General features: G+C 47.0%; 1 protein-coding gene across 1 annotated transcript; it reads left to right on the top strand.

The window, feature by feature from the left end:
* The first annotated feature begins 11,144 nt into the window (after positions 1-11,144).
* Positions 11,145-14,560, top strand: LOC147880383 (pentatricopeptide repeat-containing protein At5g27110-like). The gene is made up of 2 exons (XM_087371251.1): positions 11,145-11,793; positions 11,971-14,560. Exons 1-2 carry the CDS (start codon positions 11,757-11,759, stop codon positions 14,163-14,165), a joined length of 2,232 nt encoding a protein of 743 aa, XP_087227377.1. The 5' UTR covers positions 11,145-11,756; the 3' UTR covers positions 14,166-14,560.
* The last annotated feature ends 10,063 nt before the right edge of the window (positions 14,561-24,623 follow it).

Below are 24,623 nucleotides of genomic sequence, written 5' to 3'. Positions count from 1 at the left end.
CCCTCTCCAAAAGCCTACCACGTGATCTTGACAGAGCAACAATCTTCCTGGGTACAACAGGTTGCCAATGACTTTGCCCACACCTCAATCTATGGCAGAGTCATTGGACATTCCCCCTCCAGACCAGCCATCAGGGATTGGCTGCAATCCACGCTTATGCTAGAGGATAGTCACATTGAGGAGGTGGCCCTTATGGGAAGGGGCATCTTCTGGCTTAAACTATCCACAGCGAAAGCTGCGAGCAACCTGATTGCTGGTTCCCCCACATCGGTGGATGGCAAGATCATCATGATAGTTCCTTGGTACCGAGGGTTTAGCGCAGCGGACTTTGATGCTCGTTTTCGCATACCTCGCCATCCAGTGACGCTAGTATTTCTAGGCCTTGCTGCTGAGTTACGGTCGATAGTCAGGGACCTGGGCTCCCACTTTGGCTGGGTGATGCATGACACTTTCGTCGACGCGGTTACTCCGGCAGGTGCTCCCAGAGTCCGTGTGGCTATGGCTGACCCTGCGTCCCTCCCTGCAGTGATTGAGATCGTGACAGATGCTGGCAGAATTACTCAGAGCATGGTAGTTACAGGACAGCCAGGCCAGTGCCTGAGGTGTCACAGCTTTGGGCACCTGGCTACTGCTTGTCCACGCTTCTCCAGTTCCTCTCGGCCCCCCCTGCCCCCCCCTCTCAGCCCCCTCCCCCTCCCCCTAGGCAGCCACGTCAGGAAGAGCAGAGTCAGCCGGAGCCCGTTCCAGAGGCGGCTGGCGGCTGGACCGAGGTCAGAAGGAAAAGAGGAAAGAATAAGAAGACTTCTGACAAAGGCAAGGAGGCAGAGGTTACCCTACCTGGAGCAGTGCCTCAGAGACTTGACAGATAGCCGCCCCAGGGTCCTGGGAGAGCTTTTGATTCGTTTGTAGCCCGCCCTCCGCAGCCTCAGGTCCCCCCCTTTTCCGATCCCCAGCTCCCTTCCACTCTGCCCCAGCCCCTACCCCAGCCGCAGCCTTCTCTTCCCGACCCGCAGCATCAGCCCCCGCCTCTTCCGCTTCAGCCCCCTTCTCTTCCTCTTCAGCCCCATCCCCCCTCCCCCGCCCCTCTCAGTTCTCCTGCAATGTCAGCTGCACCGGTGGTTCCTCAACGGTGGTTCCTCAACTGCGGGTAGCCCCCACTCCCCCTCCTCCGCCCCCCCTACTAACCGCTTCCGTGGAGTCTGAGTTGCCTACCCCTCAGCCTCCTTCCCCTTCCCCACCCCAGGCAAGCCATCCCGAGTCTGCACCACCCTTGGAGCAATCTTCCCTGTCTGCTAGCCCGACCCCCTCAGTTGTAGACTCTGGCGGGCCTCTGCTTCAGGAGACAGAGCTTTCTCGCGACTTCTACAGATCTGGTCCCTGGGATTACTTGGATGTGGCCGACCTCGGGACCTTCCCTGCTTACCTCGACATCAGTATCTTCCTGCTCCGTAAAGGGGCGGATGGGAAGATCGCAGCCTTGGCCCCGAGGGATGGCCCCAGCTTTGCTTTCACCTTTCTCAGCGACGGCACCGAGACCTGGACAGACGACTTGGTTTGGGAGGCTCTCAGAGAGCAGACGCACGCTCAGATTTGCTCTTGGATAGGCCCGTCGGGTGGACAACTTCTCGAGACTTAGTGGTCCGAGGGTGACGTGCGCCTGCGGTGGCGATGCGCCGCCAAGCGTTTCAGATTGATTGTGATCCTCAGACCCCCTCTGTCATGGCCCCTACCCCAGGATGTCAGAGCCTGGACTCCCCAGAAACTTCGCGCCTTCTATGGGATGACCACTTTAGAGATCTCGAGTTGGCTCGAGAAAGCGTTTGTCCATGGCACCAAAGGCCTCACGCCTTTGCTAAAAGTTCTGAAGAATGGGCAGTATGACCCCGCCTCCCCCTCCAAACCCTCACAAAAGCGTCAGCGCCTTCACTCCGAAACTTCAGCCTCTTCATCGACCTCAGCCGCGAGCAAACAGTTGTTTGCAGCCTACCAGTCTTCATCATGAGCTTACACCTTGTCTCCTGGAATGTGAACGGGTTTCATTCTTCTGGCACCCGTGGTCCTAGGAAGCTTATCTTGACACAGGAACTTCAGCCAGCAGTGATTGGTCGCTTGGATATACTCTTGCTCCAGGAGCATAAGCTTTCAGTGGCTCACTCCCGTAGCTGCGGGAAGATCCTCCCTGGACGCTCTCACACTTATTGGGAGCCTTCGATCGGAGCACAGGGGAGGAGTGGCAGTGTTTGTACTTCCGTGTGCGAGCCGTTTGCCCAAGGAGTTTTTGGTCATGGTACATTGATCCCAGGCCGAGCACTTTGGGTTGGCCTAGAGTTGGAGGGCTCCAAAATAGGAGTCCTCAACATCTATGCACCCACAGACCTCCGATGCAGAGCCACTTTTTGGAGGACACTCACAGAGATTCTCCCAGACATGGATTCCTGGATTGTTGGAGGTGACTTCAACAATCTGGAGGCTTTGGAGGACCAGAGTTTACAGGTATAGCTCAGGCAGAGTAGTCCGCTTGGGACTCCTTTATCTTCGCGACAGGTGGTAGGGACAGCTGGAGAGACCCGTCCTTCCGACGATGGCATGGGAGCTTGGACTTCTCGTGGGGCTTTCACAGGGAAGGAGGCAGAGTCCTGGAGAGACTGGACAGATTTTATGTCAGTGATTGGGCCATCAACAGAGGTGGTCAGGTGGGTATAGTGCCAGGGATGACACTCTTCGACCACGCGCCAGTGCTCCTATCACTAGACTCGGCAGCTTGGTTCCTTCCTCCCCGTTCATGCAGGATTCCTGATTCCATCTTCTCTAGGGAGGAGGTGCACAGCAGTATCGGTAGCCTTTGGGACAGAGATTGGGGCGAGTGCGTGGATCTGGTAGAGTCGGTGGCACAGGATTTGCAGGAGTCCAGCCAGATTTGCCAGCTCGCAGCCCTTCAGGTTCGCCAGGAGTGGTGGGGCAGAGAGAGAGCTCTTCGTAGGGACCTCGCCTCCATTCAATGACTCCAGCAGGCAGCTCCGGGTTCGGAGGAGCTTCGGATCCAGGCCCTTCGAGCTAGAGCCCTTCTTGAGGAGACTCTCCAGCGTCGCTCAGAGTTTTCTGATCACACCTCCCTCTCCTACTAGGCTCGGAAGGGCGATCAGATGAGCAAGGAGTTCTTCAGGACGCATGGCCAGAGGGCAGCAGAGGTGATCAGCAGCTCCGGAGTCTCAGGACAATGGAGGGGCACATCATTTCTGACTCGGAAGAGGTCTTGGGGTTGGCTACCGACTTCTACAGGACTCTTTTCCAGCAGGAGCAGCTTGCCCCCCGCTCTAGCCACTCCCGCGAGGAAGTGTGGAGGCACAGTCCAGCCCTTGTTCAGCCCAGCATGCAGACGACGCTGATGGCTCCGTTCACCACAGTCGAGATGCAGGAGGCCGCGTTGGCCATCGATGGGCAAAAATGCCCTGGCGAGGATGGGCTCTCTCGCGCTTTCTTCACCTCTTTCTGGGATCAGATCCATCAGCCCCTCCTAGCAGCCCTCCAGAGGATTTTTAGTAGCGGACATATGCCCGAGAGCCTCTCTTTTGGATTGATTTGCCTCATCTCGAAGGGAGGAGACCGACAGGAGATCCGTCAGTGGCGCCCGATCACTCTCCTCACCACTGCCTACAAAATCCTTGCCAAGATGATCAGTGCTAGAGTTCGGCCACTACTTCCTGACCTCATTCATGACACTCAGATAGGCTTTGTCTAGGATCGCAGTATCCTGGATAATGTCTTTACCTTCTCAGAGGCGACGGAGTGGGCTCAGCACAGCGGGTCGCACTTAGCCATTCTACTTCTCGACTTTGAGAAGGCCTACGATCGAGTGGACTGGTCCTTCCTGGAGGGTACTTTGGAGAGACTGGGATTCCCAGTAGGATGGATTCGGGGTATCTTAGCACTATACAAGACAGCTACCAGCAGGGTCATCATCGGTGGCAGGATGGGAGAGCGTTTTCGATTAGAGAGATCAGTGCGTCAGGGTTGCCCCCTCGCTCCCTACCTATTTCTATTCTTCGCCGAGGCAATGACATACTACCTTTGGGCGAGGTCGATCGGGATCCGAGGTGTTCGCCTTCCCATCAGGGAGGACACGGAGCTTCTGGACTCGGAGTATGCAGATGATATAGCGTTGTACGTTCAGGATGATGAGATGATGTTGGAGAGGGTGAGGCTGGCCTTAGAGGTCTTCTGCTCGGCAGCCGGTGCGAAAGTCAACTGGAACAAATCAGTTGGTTTTCTCACAAACCCTGAGGCATGCTCACAGTGGGGGAGGTTCTTGGGTTTCAGATGGATCCCGCGGGGGCAGACAGCTAGATATCTCGGCTTCCAGGTCGGCCTGGACATCACGCCAGCTCAACAGTTTCTCCTGATGCTAGATTCCATTCGACGGAAGCTGGCTTCTGGAGCATTGCTAAGCTCTCTCTTGTAGGTCGTGCTCTTGTAGTCAACCAAGTTCTCCTGGCCACGGCCTGGTATGTGGCTTCTTGTTGGTGCTTCTCGAGATCCAGCGTGGCACAGCTCAGGAGGATGGTCCGGAATTTCCTTCGGTCGGGGGGGGATGGTCTCAGAGATACCAGAGCCAGGGTAGCCTGGCAGACAGTCATTCTTCCGCAAGCTAAGGGTGGCTTGGGGGTCATTGATCTTGAGCTTCAGAGTCAGGCCCTGCTGGGCAAGTTAGTTATCCGCGGTTTGACCCCGGGGGGGCAAACGTGGAAGATGTTACTTCAGCAGGGGATCAGTTCTTGCATCCCGCGCCGAGGTGGAGAGTGGCTACCGTCCCTCTGGTGGATCTTCACCTCTGCATCGCTTACTCACCCCCGCTCCCCACTCATTCGTAGCCTTCTCATGGTTTGGAGGCGACTCCGTCTCAGCCTCCTTCAGCTCCCTCCTAGCAGTCAGAAGGAGATCGACCGTTAGCCGCTCATCTAGAATGTTCAGGTCAGAGATACCGAGGGCCTTCAGCTGGGGGAGAGGTCACATATCCTGTGGGACAGTTGGATGCGGGGGCCAGCCCGGTCCCTTCGAGTTTGGAGGGACACTTATAGACACTTGGAGACCGTTGCTCTAGCAGCCGCAGCTGGAGGTGTCCGTGGAGCTCAGGCGAGACGCACAGAGATAGACGGAGCGATTCCTGCCGGTTGGTTGGTTCCACCCAAGTTTCAGATCCTCATGCCTGGTGATGACCGTTGGCTTGGACAGTTCACCCCCCATGGCATCCCACTGGTGGTTGCAGGCCGGATGGATGACACCTCTGTTTCCTTCTTCGCAGTTTCGGGGGACGGCCGACTCAGGAGAGAGGGTGTGCTCATCGACCCCCTTCTCCCGTGGCAGAGGATTTGGATCGTAGGCCTCGTGGGGAAGGTTTGGCGGATCGATCCTAGTATAGAGGAGGATCAGTTGCAGTTATGGCGACTCTAGCTTTGGGAGGGGTGGGCCCTGTTAGAGCTTGATTGGGACCCAGGTGAGTGGGGATGGCTAGAGGTTGTGGCAAGCCAGGGGCCGATCCCTTTCTTCACTTACAGTATGACATTGGGCAGGAGAGTTCTTGGGAGGATGCAGAGCCGCTCGCCCACTTAGCGGCCCAGTTGGTATGCTCAGGGTATCTCCAGGCTGTTTTTGCAGGCCTTCTGGAAGGCCCTGTGGGAGAGCTGGCGGCCACGGAAGATTTCCTACTTCCTTTGGCTACTCGCCCACAAGGGTCTTCCAACCAGTGGGGAGCTGGTTGTGGCAAATTGGTCAGGATGGACTTTGTCAGATCTGTCATGAGGATGAGGAGTCACCAAAACACTGCCTGTGGAGCTGCACTCGCGCCCAAGAAGTGTGGAGGTGGACCTTCGAGATCCTTACACGTGCAGCACCAGAGGCAGCACCGGAGCTATGTTTGATCACCTGGGGCGCGTTCTGCTGGTACAGCACCACACCTGGCCTTCATCAGTTGTTCGAGACAGGCCCGCAAGACCCCATATTCCTTATCACACAGGGGACTTGGGGGCCGATGGAGGGCCTCCTGCCGCACTTGGCAGAGGCGGACACTGGTTCTCAAGAGAGGCAGCCAGTCTGGGAGATTATTAGCAGCATCGCTAGTTGGCACATTTGGACCTCGCGCTGCGCGCAGATCCTCGGTGGTACCTCTCTTTCGACTGCCCAGATCATGGCCGACATCTGGAGTGAGATCATCCACACACTCAGAGGCCAGTGGGGGGAGACTCCCGGGCTGGCCGGGAGAAGCGGAGACGTTTCCTCCGAGATTGGGATACGCAGGGCCTCTTCTTTGAGCATACTTCTCAGGGCCTTCAGTGGTGCTATTCACCACCTCCCTGGCTATTTACTCACACCCACCTGATCCCTCCGCGAGAGAGAGCTTTTTGATTCCATGTAGGGTTGCGTCCGATTTGTGAACGCAGCCCGTCAGTTGCAAAGCTGACCTCTTGTATCTTGTTTTTCAAAGTAATATAATCAGCACTGTTTTTTTGGGAAAAAAAAAATTTTCACCCTGCCTAATGAAGCATTTTATGTTAGAATGCAAAACCTCAACCTTGAGCAACACATGATTGTAGAAGACATCATGCTCAAAAAAAGAATCAGCCCAAACAAACCTGTACACTTATTCTTGTAATGCAAGAACAGGGAAAACTTACACTTTGTTGACTCTTGTCCAAGCTCTACTACGAATCTATTCGCACAAACAAACAACTAACATAAACCTGCCTAGAATTCTATTGCTAGCATACACTGGGAAAGTGGTGCACAATATAGGAGGAACAACAATTCACTCCACCTTGCATCTTTTTTTGATGACAAGAAACTACGTCAGTCGTCCATAGAAAAACTTCAAACATTGTCAGAACTGTAAAATAATGTTGAACTAATAGTGCTTGACAAAGTCCCACTCGTCAGAGTAAACACCTTCATTGCAAAAGAGATGTGTATGCATGAAATTCAGCACAACTTTGAAGAGCCATTTGGGGTAATGGACGTTCTACTATGTGGTTATCTTTGTCAAGCAAGCCCTACAAAAGACTCTTGGGTCTTCCTCAACAATGGCAATGTTGCCTTCTTTCTAGAGGGCATAAGTCCAATACTATGACTTGCAACAACCAATGCAATAAGACAATGCAATGTACTTACAAATAAGAAACAAAATTCGCATGGGGACTCAAACAGATGAGGACCTGAACATCCTAAATGAAAATTATGTCCGCGAACCAACTTTAAACACACTATACCCCACCTATTCTACACGAATGCATTAACGGATAAACATAGCATATACAGGTTTAACTCATTCAAGAGCACTGCACATATACTAAAGGCACATGACTGCAAGCACGTAGTAAGACCATCGCCATCCCGGACAACCCCAAAAACTTGGCTGGATTGCACAAGGAATTACACCTAAAAAAGGGGATGATGGTCGAGACTTGCTTTGGCAATCGACATCACCAATGGTATTGTCAATGGTGCGAATGGAATATTCCAAGCGGTAGACACACACAATAGCCCACTCATGGTTTGGATAGAATTAAATGTCAAGGGGATACGGATGCAACACACACATAGATTTCAAACAACTCTACAAAGACAACACACCAACATCATGGACTCCAATATTGCAAAGCATAAAGGAGTTCTAAATAGGGAAACAAATCTCAACACTATCTCTAGGAAACAATTCCCTATACAGCATGTAGTTGCAAGAACAATACATCGCTCTCAAGGAGTATCTAGGGATTACTGCCTTTGACCCATCCAATGTCAAGGCCCATAGCCTCACCTAACCTCCTCTTTCTCGTGTACATAACCCAACAAATCTGTACATACTAAACAAAAGAGACCCCCTAGTGATACGTGAAATACGCCAACTTAAAGAAGAGTCTACTTTGCATTTTGACCAAATCTAGCTGCAACAATCCTCATCCACAACTTGCTATAGCTACAAACCCTTAATTGATGCACCATCAATTGACGTGATGATTTAATTCAAATTGGGAATTTTAAGAGGTGCACATATTTTATCACAAATCAAACAAATCACATATTTTAATTCTACAACTGGCGCACTACTGCTCCACAAGTAGTGAATTGAGACTCACGGACTCAAGTACTCTGGTCACCTGCAACGCAAACAGCAAGCAACAACTCAAGTGATTTGAGACTCACGGACTCAAGTACTCCAGTCACTTGCAATGCAAACAACAAGCAATAACTCAAGTGAATTAAGACTCAAGTACTCTGGTCACCTGCAACTCAAACAACAAGCAACCACTAGTAAGCATATAGGGAAAACCATTATGATGGAGCAAAAAGCTAAACTACAACCTTCGGCCCATAGCCAAGCTTCAAAAATTGGCTTAGGAACGTTTGATGCAATGTGTTGCACAAACTTCCATCGGGAATTGTAGCCAAGGTTGTGAAGTCAAAGACTCCTAGCGAATGGCGGCACGCATGAATGATATGTTTTTTGCAATGTACATCACGATACCATCATCAATGAATTCTTGAATTAGGTGGGGTAGAGTGTTTCTTCCTCAGCCACATAAGGAGAGCTGCAAGCTTGCAACGAGTCAAACATAATCTATCCATTTGACAACGTTCCTACTCTTATGCCCCTCAAAACAAAAGAAAAGGAAGACTCACCGTTGCATGGTCTTCTCGTCCATCACGGATGTGAAATGTGATCCACCAGGATGTATATGGCTTGATGCCCATGGAGCATATGTGCTTATTGACCAATCAGGATGGAAACATATCATGTTGCATCAATGTGTAGCAAGATATTCAAGGTTCCACCCTCGCCTGGACTTCACTTTGCAATTGTGGGACACTCAATTCGGTAGAACCCATCAACTTCTATGGTGTCTTTGAGCTAGGTGACATACTACACATGGGGGACATGCAATGCCATTGTCAAGCAACACTCCTTATCCCCGTGAGATCCACTCGCATATACACAGGGTAGGAAGCATTTGGCCTTGAAGGTCCCATACTTTTGCTAAAACCTTTCCCTCGAATGCAAAACGATACATGGTGAACTCGCATAAATCTTGGATTTGCAAGATTGGGAGCGAATTCGGTTGTGATGGCCTACATGCTATAGGCACTAATGCTCTCAAAGATTTAGGATTCTTACATGAATTGTCTTCTACCTTGGAGAGACAGCTTGTGTTAATTGGAATAACACATAGAAATTTAATATAAATATCGATTCGTGCACATGTCTTCAATTGATTTTCATACTTTATCCTTAGTACACTTTCCAAATTACATGTGCATATTGCAATAGGATCATACTTAGTCAATAAAGAGTTCTTAATGTTCACCAATTCGAAAAAGGGTTTTTCTTACACACGGATTCATGCCACAGTAATTATAAAAGGACCCTACGAGTAGTTGCACCAAACGGAAGAAATAACATGATCATTGTCCATAGACGAATACGCTGCTAGTTGCTACCAAACCCATAAAATCAGCCACAAAAAGTCACAGAGTCCAATTCGTAAAGGATCTTGCAAAGTAGTTGCATTAAAAAATTTACCAATGAAGAAAAAACATAGGCATCCCATGGAACCAAACACGGTACCAGCCACTATGAAAAGTATTAAACCCATATAACTTAATCAAAAGCATCAATGTTTCTATCTGCTACACAACTAACACAACAGATAATCTCGATCCACAACATAAGTGTACTCACCCTCAACAAATGCCTACCACGCCATAGCTTTAAACACCTTTAATGATTGCTTTGAGGAATTATTTATCATTGTTTTCTTCATTGACGTACATGCTTTTGGTGGTCCTTTCATCTCAGTCAGCATCAGTGGAACAATGCATTCTCACGAAGGAGTGGATGTGCTAATCATGCAACTAGCCGACAGCAATGACCTTCGTATCGATTACAACACCTGCATTGACATTAGCAGTTCACACTTTGATTCATTCCTTAAAGCTACGAACATGCTACCACCAAGACATACTTTCAGCTTACAGCCATCCACTCCAACGGGCTCCTCTTCGCTAATGAGCACACCACATTTTACACCCTCCACAAACTTTGCATAGAGATCAATCCACAAGTGCAAACATCCATCTCCAAACCATAACAAATCCAAAAAACCATCGACTCTATCTCAACCCGAAGCAACATCATCCTTGCGTGCATCTTCGTTCTTCCGTTCATACTTCCCGAATTCTACAAAAGAAAACCACATGAAATCAGAATACTAGCCCCAACAATGTCACAACCGAAGCAAAGAATATCGGGTAATCAAAAAATAAGAAAGAATGAAGGAATCAAAGACCTTTTTGGACGTTACTAAGCATAATACTAGAGTAGTTCTAACAGAGAAAGGATGAAATTAGTACTAACTGGTACTAAATAATGAGGGGCTCCACTTGCGAGTACTACAAGGAACTAGTTTAGTACTAAGCTATTGGATGTCAGCCCAATCGTCGACCTACACCCATGCCACAATAGCTAGAGGTGGAAGTGGATCGAGAGGATGCCATGTGGCAAGCCCTTCTTGTGTTGTTTCTCCCTTTTTAAAAACCTCATTTTTGGAGCTTTATGAAGGCTACACAGACACACACACACACACACAACAACATCAATTATATACAGTATAGATATAGATGTGGTCTCCAGACATGACTAGAGACTCCCTAATCACAATGGGAATGTAAAAGCTTATCTACATTTTCAACAAACAACAACATGACCAACAATTTGGAACAACCCCTCACCCATTTACACCACTAAAATTAAACCATGGCAAGTAAAATATAGACGGAGAGCATACATTAGAATAGTACTCCATAAATAAGAATAACACAACAATACAATACTCTCTGTTTTTCTTTCCTCCATAAAATGCTTGAAAAACATTGTATAGCTCAGCTACCAAAAGGAAGCTAAGGAAGGTAGCTACGAGAGAAACAACTGGCTGTAAGAATATAACCAACCTGTTTCCTAGAGAACCTAGCACACTGCCTAGGAAATCTCAGGAACAGGGGCTAACAACCAGGGTGGTGGTCTATACATCGAGTGGATATCCTAGCAGAAAGGGTGTAGAAGACACTCTCAGCAGGCCAAGCCTTGCAAAACCGCTCGTCTTTCGATAGTCGCTCTTGATCCTAGAGCACTGCGCTCACAAATGGTGTGCAAGGTAAATGACGCCGGACCGGGCTCCCGGATCGCACTGCGACGAGTCCTCCACCTATCTGCTCACAGTGCCTCCACCTATCTGCCCAACGCCGGCAGCCATGTGCCCGTTACTCCGAGCAATCTCCGTACGCTGGCGAGACTCGGTCAATCGAGAAGGCATGCCTTCCCTATGTGAGTCATGCGGCCATCCCTCGGGTGGAATCTCTCTGTATCGCTCTTGGTTCACAATTTTGAAGGCTCTCTTGGGTCACAATGCCGGCCAAATGTTGTCGAACATCCCCATAGGTAATGGGGTATTGTCCGATACTCGAAGAGGAAGAACCACTGATGCATTTTGATTGTTGGATGATTTTGCACGAGGGATGTTTCTTGTAGCTCCCCAGACCAGCTTGTGCCTTGAACATCTCACGGATTTTTCTCACAATGCTACGTCTTGTGAGCCGTACAGCGGAGTTCTTACGCTCAGATTGCTTGTTAGACCCCCCATGGATAGAAGCAGAATTGCTCGCTTTGAAGGACTCAGAAATGCACCCTGCAAGACAGTCGCATCTCAAAGTTTGTAATGCCAATCTGGGAGGTTCAACGGGGCCCCGTGTCAGGTATTGACCTAGATGTTGTGAATGGTTTAAACTTCTCTCGTAAAGGTGACAGCCCATCTTGTATATTTGTTGTTGACGTGCATGGAGTAATAGTTTCGACTCAGTGCTGTAATACTTCAGGTTTTTTGCTTGGGTCATTTAGGTTTATGGAGAAAGATGACTTTGTTGGTTCTTCAGGCTCTTCCAGATTGTTGCAAACACTATGCGAAGGAGGAGAACTGTCTGAAGCACTTCAGGCTGTGGACCTTTTGGATCGGCGAGGGATTCACGTTTCCCGCAACATCTTCTTTTGTCTTCTGAGGAGGTGCATCAGCAAGAAAGATATAATAGGAGGGAGGGAAGTACATCGCCTTATTATGAGAAGTGATCTCAGGTCAGATGCCTTTCTCGGTAGCCACCTGGTTCGCTTGTTTGGTGTATGCGGGAGTTTGGTGGAAGCAAACCAAGTTTTTGGCCAGCAGCCGAAAACCCCCAGTGTGTTCACGTGGAGTGCAATTATTTCTGCTCATACCAAGCTTGGGCAAGATCAGGAGGCCATTGCTCTGTATTGCAGGATGCAACAGCTGGGTGTGAAACCAGATGGGCACGTCTTTGTAGCTGTACTACAAGCGTGTACTAGCCCATCCGTCTTGGAGTATGGGGAATCGATTCATTCACATAGCATTGAAAGCGGTCTTGAGGCAGATGTGTTTGTTGGAAGCGCCCTCATCGAAATGTATGGACGATGTGGAGATATTAAGGCTTCACGCAGTGTTTTTGACAAATTGCCACAGCGTGATGTTGTGATATGGAGTGCCATGATTGCAGTTTATGCTGAGCATGGTAAGGCTCATGATGCTTTTCAACTTTTTCAGCAAATGCAACAAAATGGCCCACATCCCAATCATGTTACATTTGTTAATGTCCTGAGAGTGTGTTCCTGCATGGCGGACTTAGATCAGGGCAAGCTGATACATGCCTATATAATTGAAAGTGGTTGGGGATGGGATCTCTTAGTTGGCAACAATCTTATCAGTATGTATATTAAATGCAGCAGCCTGGAGGATGCATGCCAGGTATTTGACAAGTTGCCAAAGAGAGATGTGGTGACATGGAATGCTATGATTGCAGGATATATCCAGCAAGGGGATGGTCTGAAGGCTTTTGAGCTTTTTAAGCAAATGGTGCTGAAGGAGATACAGCCAAACCAGGTCACCTTTGTAAGCATCCTGAAAGTATGTTCGCACATGGCATCCATAGAACATGGCAAGTTCATTCATTCATATATCATTGGAATTGGTTTTGATGTGGATGCATATGTTGGGAGCGGCCTCATTGACATGTATGTTCACTGTGGAAGCCTTGAGTATGCACGCTGTGTATTTGATTCTGTGCCAAAGCGAGATCTGGTAATTTGGAGTGCCATGATTGTGGGATGTGTCCAGTTTGAAGAGGGCGAGGAGGCGATTCAATTATTCCAGCAACTGCAACTGGAAGGTATGGAACCAGATGATGTAACCTTTGTTAGCATTGTGAAAGCTTGCTCCATTATAACAGCCTTGGATCAGGGCAAACTGATCCATGCTCGTAGCATAGAGAATGGCTTTGATGCAGATGTTTTTGTTGGTAACACACTTATCGACATGTATGCCCGATGTGGAAGCTTAAAGGATGCTTGTGGGGTGTTTGTGAGCTTGCAAAAACGAGATCTGGTGTCATGGAATGCAATAATTGCAGGATATGCACAGCATCACAATTACATGACGGCACTGCATTATTTCTATGACATGCAACAAGAAGGTGTCAAGCCGAATGATGTGACATTTGTTTCTCTGCTCTCTGCATGCAGTCATAGAGGTCTAATGAATGAAGGCTTCCTCCACTTCAAGTCAATGAGAGAAGAACATGGAATTGTACCACTACTCGATCATTACAACTGTATGATTGACATTTTAGGCCGTGCTGGGCAATTGAAGGAGGCAGAAGACTTGCTTAACTCTATGTCGTTCCAGGCTAATGTTATGGGATGGATTTGTTTACTTGGACACTGCAGAACACACAGTGATGTGGATCTGGGCAGACAATGCTTTACTCGTATTATAGCAGTTGATCACAAAAATGCAGCTGCATACATGCTTATGTCAAACATATATTCTCGTGCTGGGATGCACAGTGATGCAGACAAAATAGAGGAGTTGAGAATCTCTGCCAATGCATACAAGAAGCCGGGAAAGGCATTTATTGAGGTTGACAACAAGGTGCATTATTTTATTGTTGGAGACCAGAGGCACTTGGAAAGCGATAGGATTTATGGAAAATTGATTAGATTAAATGAGCAAATGAGGTTTGGAGGATATATGCCACATTTGGATCCAATGCTGGATTTATTGTGAGGCGATATGGGAAAGATGCACATTCAAAGATTATAAGATTTGTACTGATAATCAAGGGGCCATGGTTCTCTCTTTAAAATTGAAACGTTCCAATTCTGTTACTCCAAGAGTACAGGATCATCATTTCACTCTTACCTGTGGAGCTCTTGGAGTTTGGGAAGTAGCCTGCTGCAAGTGTCATTCTTCCTTGTACAGCTATGGCTTTTTGCACAACCATTTGTGGAAGCTTCTTCAGAGTAACCTAAGAAACTGTCATTTGCATGACAGTATAACCACGCAGATGACATGGTATTCCAGTTTGTAGTACGACATGACAATAGGTACTCTTGGTGTACAGCTCATAGGCTTGCCAGCCACTGCTCGACCAGGCAGCCATTTGACAACCAATGCCTTGGTACTGAGCCACCCGGGAACAAGCATGGGTGAGATACGATTATATAATTAGCCCCAAGGAGCTAAGGCGAGATTAAGGTAAAACACCTGTCTAGATAAGGATCAAGGATGTTTGAGCACTTGGATGTACTGCAGTAGGTTATGCTGTTGACTTGCTGGCCTGTTGACAAGATGGCCAGCAGTCTAATCTGAGTCTTGCCCCAGCCATTGTCAAGCTGCAGCAGAGAAACCAGCAGGGCAGCAGGTAAATCGAAGGGACACTTAACATTCATGCAGAGCCTATCTGGTTGTTGGAGTAAAGCAATTTGGAGGGAGACGCCAAGTCAGAAACTGGAAGAAAGAACCGGTTAATGCGTTGATGGATGGTACCAAAAGTTTTGTGCTGTCCCCATGGCTGCAAACGAGATTGGCATTGCCAAAGCTCAACTCATGGATTTGAAGCCAAATTGTACTTCTCTTATCAAAGAAGGATGATTCAACAAATTGGTAAAAGAGCTGACAGTCCAGAACAGTGGCAAATCTGTGGGATATATCAATGAGGAATGTTCAATTGATGAGGACGAAGGGCAGGCTAGTACAGACATCAAATGTTTGGATTTGTTGCGTTGAGTGTCATGCAGTGGAAATGTTATCATCTTGTGGATACAAAGAATTCTAAAGGCCGAGGAATGCAACATTACAGCAAAATATGCTAAATATGTATCGTTACAGCAAAATATGCTAAATATGTATCGCTTTGCTTTTTGGAGGTATTTGCCCTTTCCTCTCTGCATAAATTTGTATGCCAAGGGAAGTTATGTTTACTCAGTGCAACTATCCGCTCAAGCTTTCTTCTGATCTGTGCCTTGACGCTGCAATCCATCAAAGGGCACTCAAGTGCACGTGCATCAATTTCAGTCGCAGTCTTGAATGGTATTGCCCCTTGTACCAGCGACTTGAGGCTGCCAGCCAGCGAGACAAGAGAAGGTGTTAACCAAATCCATCAGAGTATGGAGTTTTTCACCCTCGACAAGATGCTGCCACGTACAGAAGTTCCTGAGCCTCTTTGGAAGCATGTTTCAGAAAGGGGCAGCTTTTGCCAAAGGAGGCAGCAAGAAGTGGCCGTGCTCCTTTTGTGGCTGTGAATGTTGTGGCTTATACTCTCGTCTTCTAGGAATAAAGAATATGGGTGTCCAAGTTTGTTGGAATGGGGGTGGTCACCTCCCTCCATATGACAAGCAAAGTGGGGGTGAACCATAGAATGACATGGCTCCCACACAAGGGCAGGACTTTGACTGCCATGTGGGCAGCATGCTCACAGCAAAACAAAAGGATATGGGGCTGACACATGGGCAGCAGATGGGCTGCCATATGGGCAGCACAGAGAGAGGAGTACCTGGAAAATCTGAGCTCCCATGGACAGCAGGAGTACTGGATCAGGGTGCCCATGTGACAGATGACGTCAGCAGATGTATGGAATCTGTATGGATTAATACGGGGTGCTGCAGGGCTGTATACGGAGCTGTTTGCAGGAGATCCAGAGCTGGAAGAGCCTGGACAGAAAGTCAGCATGCGTGCAGGGTTTAGGACAGGTTTGGGCCAGATCTGGGCCGTAGATCAGATCGGGGTAGGGGTTGAAGGACCTGGGCCAATGGCTGCCAGTCATGTGGCCTGACAGGGCCAGCCCTACTTCAGTATATGTCCCCCCACCAGGGGTATTTTATAGGCCAGCAAGTCGGTGGGGGGATGCTATTTGGGTCAGCCCAAATCCCCCTACCAGGTCGGTTGGTTTGGGGGCATCCAACCCCTATACAAGGGAGGCCTTGGGGCCTCATTCATCATCCACCTGAGCAGCCACTTAGGAGCGGATTGGAGAAGCAGGTTAGCAGCCTTTGGGCCTACTTCCAGGAGAGCAAACATAGGCTGAGGAGCTGCAGACATAGCTCACAATGGGCTTAGGGATCTAGAAATGCTAAGGAGATAGTAGGACAATTTTTCGTAAGATCAGGAGCACGGTTTGGTGGGGCTCTAGATCTCTCTTTTGTATTGTGTCCATTTGAGGATGGAAATATATCTTTTGTTGGTGCTCTCTCTCTCTTGGAGCATTGTCTATTTACTAGCTTCACACACGTTTGTGGAGTACACATGAGGAAGGATTCCGTAGTTAAATACTTCTGCGTGTAATTCTTGGGATGCTCTATCAGTTTTCCATTGCGGGATACCCTCTGTTGGGATCATTATTAACATGGTATTAGAGCCCTGATCAGAAGTTCACAAGAAGTGGAGCCTGAAGTGAAGGACCTTGCTGAAGGACGGACTTGATTTAGAGCTTAGGGGAATTGTACCCATGCGAGGAGGAGGGAGGCTCAGGTTCAGATAGGTGTGCGACACTTTTATTTTATTTTTTCTCAGTTCATTGTCATAGCCCAGAGGTAAAGTACTCCTAATTTTGAGGACACGGGTAAGTTGGATGGGACCAATTACCCATTGTGGAAGATGAAGGTCAGGAGCAATTTAGTGTTGAGGGAGTCTTGAGGGATTGCGATGAGCAGAGACTTATTACCTCAGGCCACGACAACTCCAGTGACTACTGTGGCAGTGACTGTACCTGTAGATTTATTGTTAGTGAGAGCCTGGCAGATCTGTGATGCGGAGGCCTTGGCTATCATTGTGGGTACCACGGCAGATGTGGTGCTTCCTCACATATAGACGACAGACACTTCTTGCGAGGCCTGGACCACTTTGAGGAACATGTATGAGCTCAACAACGAAGTGAGGATTTTGGACCTCGAGACAGAGCTCTATGGCATGAGCATGGATGAGGGGGATTTAGTACATGAGCACATCACCATGAAGGTGGGGTGTGGGATCAGCTAGCGGTGTATAAATGGATGCTCAGGTATGTGTGGGTGTGTGGATTTGTATGTGCGAGAGCATATTTTTATACTATGGTCTACACCCACTGTTGGGCACTGATGAAGTCAGTGGGGATGTCATAGTAGCTAGTCCTTGCTATGCGTGATGGAGTTTATGATGGAGTTTATAGTTTTCAATCTTAGGAGTGACTATCGTGAGATTGAAACTGCACTATGTTGTATTTTTAGAGGATGAGTTTGGGAATGTTCCTGGATTCATCTAGGTATATGTGGGATCAGCTAGCTGCAGTTGGTTAAAGGACAAGCTCGACTAGGATGGCTAGGCTATTGCTGGACATGCTTTCTAGGAGCTATAGTAGTTTTGTGACTACAATGATTGCAGAGCAAAGTGCCATGCCAGTGTCGTTCGAAGAGTTTGTACCATTTGCTTCTGTAGCTAGCAATAAGCTCGGGAGAAGAAATACGACAGTATCAATGATAAGCCCTTATAGCTCATGATAAGAGCAAAGGTAAGGGTAAGGGTAAGCCTAAGAAAGACAAGTCTGATGATGGAGCAGACTCTCAGATGAAGAAAACAAGAAGAACATGAAGAAAGAAAAGAAGTGCTTCTATTATGATGAGCTAGGACATTTTGCTAAGAATTGCAGAAAGAAGAAGGCTGATTGGAAGAAGGGGCCAGCTTAGAGTCAGAGGAGTCAAAAGCTAATGTGGTGGTCACAGAGGAGCTTTTTTTGGTGACATTCCTAGGTGTTGCTGAGGTAAAGTATGCAGACCCCGGTTTTACAGTGAGAATGTCTGACATTGAGAGATGGTGAGAATAGGAGTCAGAAACCTTTGTGAATGTGAAAGACAACATTGAGTGCCTGGAGCCATCTAGATGTTTGGCTGGTATTGTTGACACGGAGGAGGTTCTTTGACAGGACCTGTGGATTGAGTCAGATGAATGCTGTGACTTACAGGGAGACATTACTGAACTACACATGGATGCTACACATGGATGCTGATGGTCCAGGTAATCTGGATTTGTACTTGGGATTTGATTTCTCGAGTATGTTATTTGATTGTAAACCTTGCTAGATGGAGGATGGGTTGAATCCGTCCCTAAGAACATGGTGCTTGGAGGACTTCGAGCTGTTCACCCATCATGAGGGGGACAGGTGGAGGATGTTGGTACGTGGAGTACTCGAAGGCGGGTACGTGACTGAAGGAGGTGGTACCATCTGGTGCTACCAAAGATGGACCTGTGTACCAGGGTGGTGTGCTTATGCGGAAACGGACCTGGTGGATTAGGAGCCACTGAATGAAAGCCAAGAAGCGACATCGACACTGCAATGATCCAGAGGGCTATGACATGGGAGCTACTGGAGTATCTTTATGAACGGGATGGCATCAGGCCAAGATGTGTCGGTGAGAGGGGGTGTTGGAATAGGGTTGGTTACCTCATTTGTGAGCCCCCATATGAGGACAGCAAAGGGGGGTGAACCATAGGATGACATGGCTGCCACATAGGCAGGACTTTGACTTCCATGTAGGCAGCATGCTCACAGCAAAACAAAAGGATATGGGGCTGTCACATGGGGCTGCCATGTGGGCGGCACAGAGAGAGGATTACCTGGTAGATATGAGCTTCCATTGTGAACAGCAGGAGTATTGATGTGCCACGTGACTGCCTGCAACTGAAGTCAGCAGGATTGCACAGGGAATACAGCATGGATCAGGGCGCCTACGTGGCAGATGATGTCAACAGATGTACGAAATCTTTACGGAGCATTATGGGGTGCTGCAGGGCTGTATACAGAGCTGTTTGCAGGAGATCCAGAGGCTGGAAGAGCCTGGACAGAGGCGGAACAGCAAGGCAGCATCTACATAGGGTTTGGTACAGGTTTGGGCCAGATCTGGGCCCTAGATCAGGTCGGGGTAGGGGTTGCAGGGCCTGGGAGGCTGTTTGGGTCAGCCCAAGTCCCCCTACCAGGTCTGTTGGTTGGGGGGCATCGAGCCCCTATAAAAGGGAGGCCTTGGGGTCTTATTCATCATCTGTCAAAGCAGCCACTCAAGCAAATCAGAGCAACCTTTGGGCTTACTTCCAGGGGACAAAGACAGACTGAGGAGCTGTAGACAGCACTGGGCTGCACACCTAGGCTGACAGCTAGGGCAGTGAGGAGCAGGGATCACGGCATGATGACTAAGTCTACAGCTCAGTGAGGAGTATGCAGGCTCAGGATCTAGGGATCTAGAAATGTCAGGGAGATAGTAGGACAACTTTTGGTAAGATCATAGGACCACGGTTTGGTGGGACTTTGGATCTCTCTTTGTATTGTGTCCATTTGAGGACGGAAATATATCTTTTGTAGGTGCTATGTCTCTCTTGGAGCATTGTCTATTTATTGGCTTGCACGCGCGCACACACACACACACACAAACGCATGTTTGTGGAGTACACACAAGGAAATAAGTAGTTAAACACTCTGCATGTAATTCTTGGGACGTTCTGTCAGTCTTCCACTGCAGGGTACCTGTTGTCGGGAAGTTTGCACAAAGGTGCCACTAGATGATAAGGTAGCCATCGCACGTGAAGATCTAGCAAGAAGCACAAGGGTATTGCTGGCTCTATTTTGAGTGCAACCTCAAAGACATTATCTCACTCGGCCATGCCAAATGTGTTCAACAATGCTTAAAGGGAGGAGGGTGATGAGGTGGTGGCTCGTCTTCTGGCCTAGTTTGAGTGCAACCTCAAAGACATTATCTCACTCGGCCATGCCGAATGTGTTCAACATTGCTTCAAGGGAGGGTGATGAGGTTGTGGCTCGTTCCTTCTATGACAATGGATTACTGTTTAGTCTTAACACTCTCCATATTTCACGAACATGGGAAGTGCAGTCGCCTCATTTGGTAGGGGATATAAATACTTCAAACTACGAGAAGCACTCTTTTGGGCAAGGGGAGAGTAAGTGCCAAGGCCTATCCATGGTTGAATCTGTGTGGCTGTACTATGATGCTTGATTGTTTATGATGGTTGGACAAACACTGCAAGGAGACCTCTTCTAAACATTGCGGTTTGCAGTGCACCAGGAATTGTATTCAAGCAATCCATGGATAGTAGTGGAGGTGCGAAAAGATAATACGGTGCAGCTACAATAAAAGAGACTATCTTGGAGGTGGGCCTTGAACATTGTTGGATTTCTGAGTGAGATCAACTCTTCGCATACACTATAAGAATTTCTTCAATAATCAACACAGAATTACGAACAAGGCAGATTCAAAATAGACACTCGAAGAACTCTTTATTTGAATCAGATTGTGCACCTCAACTCTACCGAGTTTGTTTGCTTACAAGATGATAGACTCTACTAACGACCCTATCACTGTTATGCAGTTGCATCATAGTACTAGACTACGACCAACTATGACCTCACAGCACTCAGGTGCATGATTACGACAAAGAGAAGAGATGACTACTCCACGATGGAGTTTTGTAGAAGAACCGCCATGCACCGCCAAGTGGAGCCCATGCATTCGTTCATTTGTCTGAGGAGCGAGTCGTGAACCCAACATGTCAATCACCCAATCACATTCATAGAAGTGTCTTCTCAAATTGAATCTAGACACGTGGTTGCTATCAACCCTTAGTCAAAGTGCGTCCCTATTACGATCATTCTTCTAACACCCCTCTTGATCCAAATGGGACGGAAAAGAATGACATAATGAAGACTGTCGACAGAGACATGACATAGTGAAAAATGGTGCATCCTTACTAGGTTTGTTGCCATTACAAACCAACATATAAAAGAGACTTTTAGACCACATAAAATGTCGTAATTTCATGTGACACCGTGAGCATCAGAGCTCAAAATAACACTATCAATCTTCAAGCATCATTGCTTGATTTGTGGCATCATAGCCAAAACATTTCAATCACCGATTAATTCAAAACGCCCAGTCTTGATTGGGCAAATCACCCCTACGATTTCTTATGATGTCGATTCTTGGACTAAACATGCTTTGGTCTTCTCTCTTTTAGTCTCCTCCTCCTTTTGCGTCTTGACATAGAACCTTTCGATGTGTCCCGGTTTACCACCGTAGTAGCAAGCACGTACTCCTTTGGTCGTATTCCTTCTGTCTCTCATGGTAAATGCAGTATCACTACCATAGAGATCCTCCTCTCTTTTCTTCACTCATAAGTAGTCCCACACAGTCGACAAAGTTTGCTTCATCATCCATCCTTAGTATCTGTGCCATCTCATTGAACATGGAAGGAAGACTTTTTAATAGTATTGCCTTCTGATCATCGTCCTCAACTTTGGCACCAACTTCTTGAAGTTGCTTCAAGAGTGCCTGCATGCGATTTAGAAAGGTTGCCAGGTCTTCGTCGTCCCCCATATGCAGGTCCTATAGTTGTTGCTTGAGATTCTCTGCATTTTTGTTCCAAACAATGCTTCTAGAATCACCCAGTTTGCTGCTATTGTTGACTTTGTAAGCTCAAGATGGTGGGAGTACTACTCTCCTAGGGCTCGTCCCAACATGCCTATTGCTTTGTCATTATTCTTCCTCCACGATCGTTTCTCTGCTTCACCAGTTGTCGGCTCCTTCTCAGTTCCAAACACAATCTCCCGCAAGCCCTTCTGCATGAACCAAAGTTTAGCTGATAGCTACTAGTTTGGAAAGTTCCTTCTAGAGAATTTGATGACAAACATCTATGTCTTCTTCAGTGACTCCATGCTTCCCCTCTAGCATGCACTAACTGATTCGAGATACAACTGAGAGCATACGGTAGCTAGTAGTTCTAAAGAAAATCTGGAACGATGATATAATTTGCTCCTTGGCTTCTTTGTCTTCCACACCAGCACACGTCCGTCGATTTTGAGGTTGCGTTGAATCTTTCGTCTCTGCTCATAAGTTCTTCCCCTCTGAATCCTCACAACCACGCTCTGATACCAAATGTTGGATTTCTGAGTGAGATCAACTCTTCACATACACCATAAGAATTTCTTCAATAATCAACACAGAATTATGAACAAAAGAGATTCGAAATAGACACTCAAAGAACTCTTTATTTGAATTAGATTGTGCGCCTCAACTCTATCGAGTTTGTTGGCTTACAAGATTATAGACTCTACTAACGACCCTATCACTGATATTATATGCAACTACATCAGAGTACTAGACTATGATCAACTATGACCTCACGGCATTCAGGCCCGTGATTACAACAAAGAGAAGAGACGACTACTCCACGATGGAGTTTTGTAGAAGAACCGCCATGCACCGCCAACAAGTGGATCCCATGCATTCGTTCATTTGTTTGAGGAGCCAGCCACCGTGAGCCCAACACATCAATCACCCAATCACATTCATAGAAGTGTCTTCTCCAATTGAATCTAGACACGTGGTTGTTATCAACGCTTAGTCAAAGTGCCACGTACCGGTTGGAGGATGCATATGTGTGAAAGAATGATGCATAAATTGGGAAGCATTGGCCCTCCAAATGGGGTGGAAGGAGTGCCCACGTGAGTGTACTTTTGCTATTGACCAATCTAGAATGCTCATGCAATCCACACCACATATGAATGCATAATGCCTCATACATACACTCCATGCATACAAGAGGTCACAACCTCTCATGCCTCTTGAGATCCATCCCTTGGGCATACCCCATTATTCTACCCTTAGCCTATGACTCTTTTATGCCTACCATTTAGTAATGCACCCATGCATTCCTACCCATTCCTATCCTAGGACTTACATGTGTGAGTGCACCATTTACTCCATGTCAATTAACATATCAAATACATTATCCATATGGCATTTAGCCATATAAACCTACCTAGCCTACCTTCTAATTAATTCATTTCAATCAACCTAGCCTAATACATTCTAGACTACAAAATCGTGTCGTGACATGCCCTCTTGCTTGGGACATAGATGTCCTCATCTACTAGGTACTCTTCTTCTTTGCTTCCATGGTTGTAAGCACTCCTTAGGTTCCTGTATAAACGTCCATACAACAACTTCATCTTTCATCTTCATGTTTGGTACTCCTGCCAAACAAGTCCAACATTAGTATGTTCCTTTGAATCAAATTTCCAAATAAATCAATAAGAAAGACATAGTACTTATCTTTCATGTTGTGTTGTCCATATACTCCTTTGCTTTGGAAATTCCTACAAAGACTAATTCAACTTTATCCATAAGGGTTAGTAAGAATCCATTTCTGTTCTACTTTTCTATTCCAATAAGATACTATTTCCTAGTCTATCTCTCTCATATGCATGCATTGGCCCAAGTTCCAAGTGACCAGTTTGGAACCATTAGTTTTAGGTTGATCAGACCCAAAACTTACAAAATAGGCCTAACTTACAAGATCAAGATCACCAGATCTTAACGAGTACTCATTCTAGACCACCAGGTTTAATTGTGGATCCACCAGCCATAGTCATGCATCCATGACTTACCAATTACTTGAGATCTCTCCAAGGTCACTAGACCTAATGTCACCATACCTTACTAAGTGCTTACATATCCACCACCTATGGCCATGTATAGCACCCTCTTGCTTGGGAAGAGCCCAAGTCCTACCTTGGCTCATCAACCCAACCTAAGAGAATAACTTAACCATCTCTAGTTTTCTAACTTCAAGACTCTTGGCACCATGGATGCCTTCCAAAGAATCCTTATCGAGTGTCTCTATATGATACCATTGTGTACATTTCCAAAGTAATAGTTGTGCACATGCTCCATTCTTGAGTTTTTCCTATTTTTACGTATGATCCTACATGCAAATGCATTTATTACTTCATTATCCTACATGCAAATGCATTATTAATTCATTCTTTGTCCTAAATGCTCATCTTGAGTTTAAGTAGATCAATCTTTTGACCCTTGTCATCACTATGCAATTGTGTATTCCATTCTTTTCTAGATAACGAGTCACTTTTGTAGCCTTCATTCGAGTTTCCTCCACTTTTTAATAGTGTTTTGTAGCAGTCCCCTCCTTGCTAATTGTGAAACGACCACACTTCATCTATGTTACCCCTTGATTTTGTGTTCTCATAATCTTTCCTAAGGTCTATATCCTACAAATTACTTTTTTTTCAAATCCCAATTTTTTAAAATTTTCTTTGATAATTCCTTTATTTTGTATCTTGAGTAATGTAACTATTCTTTTTTTTCTATCACGTTAACCTCTTCCTTTTTTTAAAATAAATCTTTTTCC

This window comes from Dipteris shenzhenensis, chromosome 32, assembly GCF_047967505.1.
Source record: "Dipteris shenzhenensis isolate YYH24624 ecotype China chromosome 32, Dip_SZ_1.0, whole genome shotgun sequence".
NCBI classification, from domain to species: Eukaryota; Viridiplantae; Streptophyta; class Polypodiopsida; order Gleicheniales; family Dipteridaceae; genus Dipteris; species Dipteris shenzhenensis.
This window is presented reverse-complemented; position numbering and strand designations above follow the sequence as displayed.